This window comes from Rhinopithecus bieti, unplaced genomic scaffold (assembly GCF_001698545.2).
Source record: "Rhinopithecus bieti isolate Rb0 unplaced genomic scaffold, ASM169854v2 scaffold_2254, whole genome shotgun sequence".
NCBI classification, from domain to species: Eukaryota; Metazoa; Chordata; class Mammalia; order Primates; family Cercopithecidae; genus Rhinopithecus; species Rhinopithecus bieti.
This window is the reverse complement of record NW_016803982.1, coordinates 287,550-290,521: the sequence shown is the minus strand read 5'-3', so window position 1 is coordinate 290,521 and position 2,972 is coordinate 287,550. Positions and strand designations below refer to the sequence as shown.

The following is a 2,972-nucleotide window of genomic DNA, read 5'->3' as shown; positions in this document are numbered from 1 at the left end:
TTTTTTTTTTCTCTGTTGCCCAAGCTGGAGTGTGGTGGTGCGATCTCGACTCCCTGCAACCTCCGCCTCCTGGGTTCAAGCGGTTCTCCTGCCCCAGCCTCCCCGAGTAGCCGGGACTACAGACACGCACCACCACACCCAGCTAATTTTTTGTATTTTTAGTAGAGAGAGGGTTTTGCCATGTTGGCCAGGCTGGTTTCGAACCCCTGACCACAGGTGATCCACCCGCCTCGGCCTCCCAAAGTGCTGGGATTACAGGTGTGAGCCACTGTGCCTGACCCACCTCCGTTCTTTTTTATTGTTACCCTGAGTTCTCTCACGAGCATCTTTTCCAACTAAGCATGTGATCGTTTTTAATACATGCCTGAGCCTGTTTCAGTTCAGTCTTTTTGCTGTTGTTATCTATCTCATTGCCTTAGCTTAGCTCCTTCTCTGATGTGCACTACCCAGATCCATCCTGATTTTCTTGATCTTCAGAAGTGCACACCTGCCACTTTAAAATCTTTAGAGGAATTGAACATTTAGCAATTTACAACTTTCAAATTTGTTTTTATAAGAGTATTTATAAGTCTCTTGGAGTCTTCCCAAATATATTTTTTTAAAAGTTGCTGTATCCTGATATTGTTTGCCAAAGTCACTACTCCATTTAGTAAGGATAGGTCAGAGTCACTATTCGATTTATACCTGAAAGCCTGACTTAGGAGCAGAATTTGTGCTTCGGGGAGTCATTGATTTTATTAAAAAGAACTGGTCCCTTGAGTCCGCTTGTCTAACTTGAAACAAATATTAAAAGATAGAAACTTTGTTTAGTCAGTATGCTGAAAGTGGTAGTGTTTATCTCTCTAGGCACAAAGATATTAAGTATAAGGGAGAGTTTACATTCAATATGGGCAAAGGTGTATTCCCTACCCTGAGATTTAAAAAAGATTTGTTGAAAATGATAGACCCACCCCTAGTAGAATATAAAGGCTTGTATCTCCGTGAGTGTACCAATGACAGGCATATTCCTCTCCCATTTTAATGTTTTCACAAAATACAATTGATGCCAAGAGACTCGTGATATTGCTGCTGAGGAGTAGCTTCTTGTTTGTCTGAGCTGAACTAGACTTCTCTTCCATTTCTGCTTTCTTCTTCTTTACCTGGTCTGTGCTTTTCTGATGCTGCAGAGTTGGACAATCTTAGATTTATTTGCAGATTATTTTCAGCCTTTGCTACTGCTCAAGGTTTACTTTAGTGACCAAATTTCTACAAATTTGCTCCTGCCGTATTTCTTCCTCAAAAACCCATCACTATTCACTTCTATCTTGGAAATTGTTTACATCTTCTTCTGTGAGTGGTAGCTTTATGAGCACAATACACATGCTGTGACTAGGTTTTTAGCATCTTTTGATGGGAAGATTTACACTTGTGTTGGGCCAAGTTGAAAACCTGGGCATAGCATGGATGTCATCATACTTTTCAGGGAATGCCATGGAAAGGTCTTCTTTCCTCCCTCCACTTCTCACTTGAGCACTTCCTGTTCAACTCCAGGATGTCCGATGTTACATACTCTCACTTGGTCTTACACGACTGAGGCTCAGAATTCTTTTAGGGAGGTACCTATTCTTCCATCAATGACTTCTCATTGTTCCAATGAGGGTGCCAAATATTTTGACTTTCTCTTTCTCTTGATTATTTTTCTCCTGGTATGTAGTAGATAAATAGCAAACAGAAACAATAGTAACAGCAAAACATACCAGAACAAAAAACCAGAACATAAAAAATGCAATGGTGTGCAAAAGTACCATGGGTCTCTCTCTGTCTTTTTTTTCTCTTTAAGCAGAGGCATATAGCTGCTTTAGCATCCATTTGAATGGGATTCCCTTTGTGTGTATAGGTACTGATGAGTCTTGTTGTGTGGGGGGATGAACAATTTTGCAGAACTGCAAAGTGCATGTTGGCCTGAAACTCTTGATTGTTCTACCTTATCTCATGAGGGTTACTTTCTCTACTGTCCTTTGCTTCACAGGTGCTCATGTGACGGCCACAGATTTACCCGAATTACTTGGAAACCTGCAATATAATATTTCCCGAAACACCAAAATGAAAAGCAAGCATTTGCCTCAGGTTAAAGAACTCTCCTGGGGAGTAGCTTTAGATACAAACTTCCCCAGGTCTTCTAATAATTTTGACTATATTTTGGCAGCAGATGTGGTCTACGCTCATCCTTTCTTGGAAGAGCTCCTCATTACCTTTGACCATCTGTGCAAAGAAACCACCATCATCCTCTGGGCCATGAAATTCAGGTTGGAGAAGGAAAATAAATTTATAGATAGATTTAAGGAGTTGTTTGACCTGGAGGAAATTTCCAGTTTCCCTAGCCTGAATATTAAGTTGTATAAAGCTGTGAAGAAAAACCAGAGGAGTGTATGACATCCTCAGTGAGGATGTGGAAAGGCTGAGGCAATTTTTAGCAAATAATCACTTGAAAAAAACCCCTGAATAACCTTATGTGCCATTGAGTTTCCCAAAGGCAAATACACACACAGATGCACACACACATACACACACACACCTCACTATGAGAATAGAAGATAGTTTCCCAAATTTGCCTCACCCCAGGCAGTAATTTTTCCAGATACTGCACGTGAGTCTGTAGGATTGGGGGTAACTTGTTCCTAGTTTGTCTCCATCAGCATGCAGACCTGCCTTCTACTCATGCAGTAATAGAAACTCTTGGCAAAGTCACACTGTGCTGTCATTGTCTGCTGTCCTTATTCCTTACATCACCATTTATTATTGTTTTAATCAATGGTGCAATTATTATTTTTAATGTATAATCACAAAATGATAGTTTTTAATGATATCTCTTCAGTGAAACTTGTTATTAATTCTTTTAAACATAAGCTTATGATTCTCTCTTTAGAAATAAGGAAATCGACTACAGTGGGATCTGCAAATAAATCTGAACAGGCAGATACATAATGTAATGG

At 40.0% G+C, this 2,972-nt stretch overlaps 1 protein-coding gene across 1 annotated transcript in view; it reads left to right on the top strand.

Annotated features, from left to right (window-relative positions):
* The window catches only part of LOC108521476 (putative methyltransferase-like protein 21E pseudogene), an 18,618-nt gene extending 15,881 nt beyond the window's left edge, over positions 1-2,737 (top strand). Inside the window, exon 6 of the mRNA XM_017861336.1 lies at positions 2,009-2,737. Coding sequence (XP_017716825.1) covers positions 2,009-2,412 — 404 coding nt within the window. The 3' untranslated portion in view covers positions 2,413-2,737. The remainder of the gene's footprint in view (positions 1-2,008) is intronic.
* Positions 2,738-2,972: the final 235 nt, after the last annotated feature.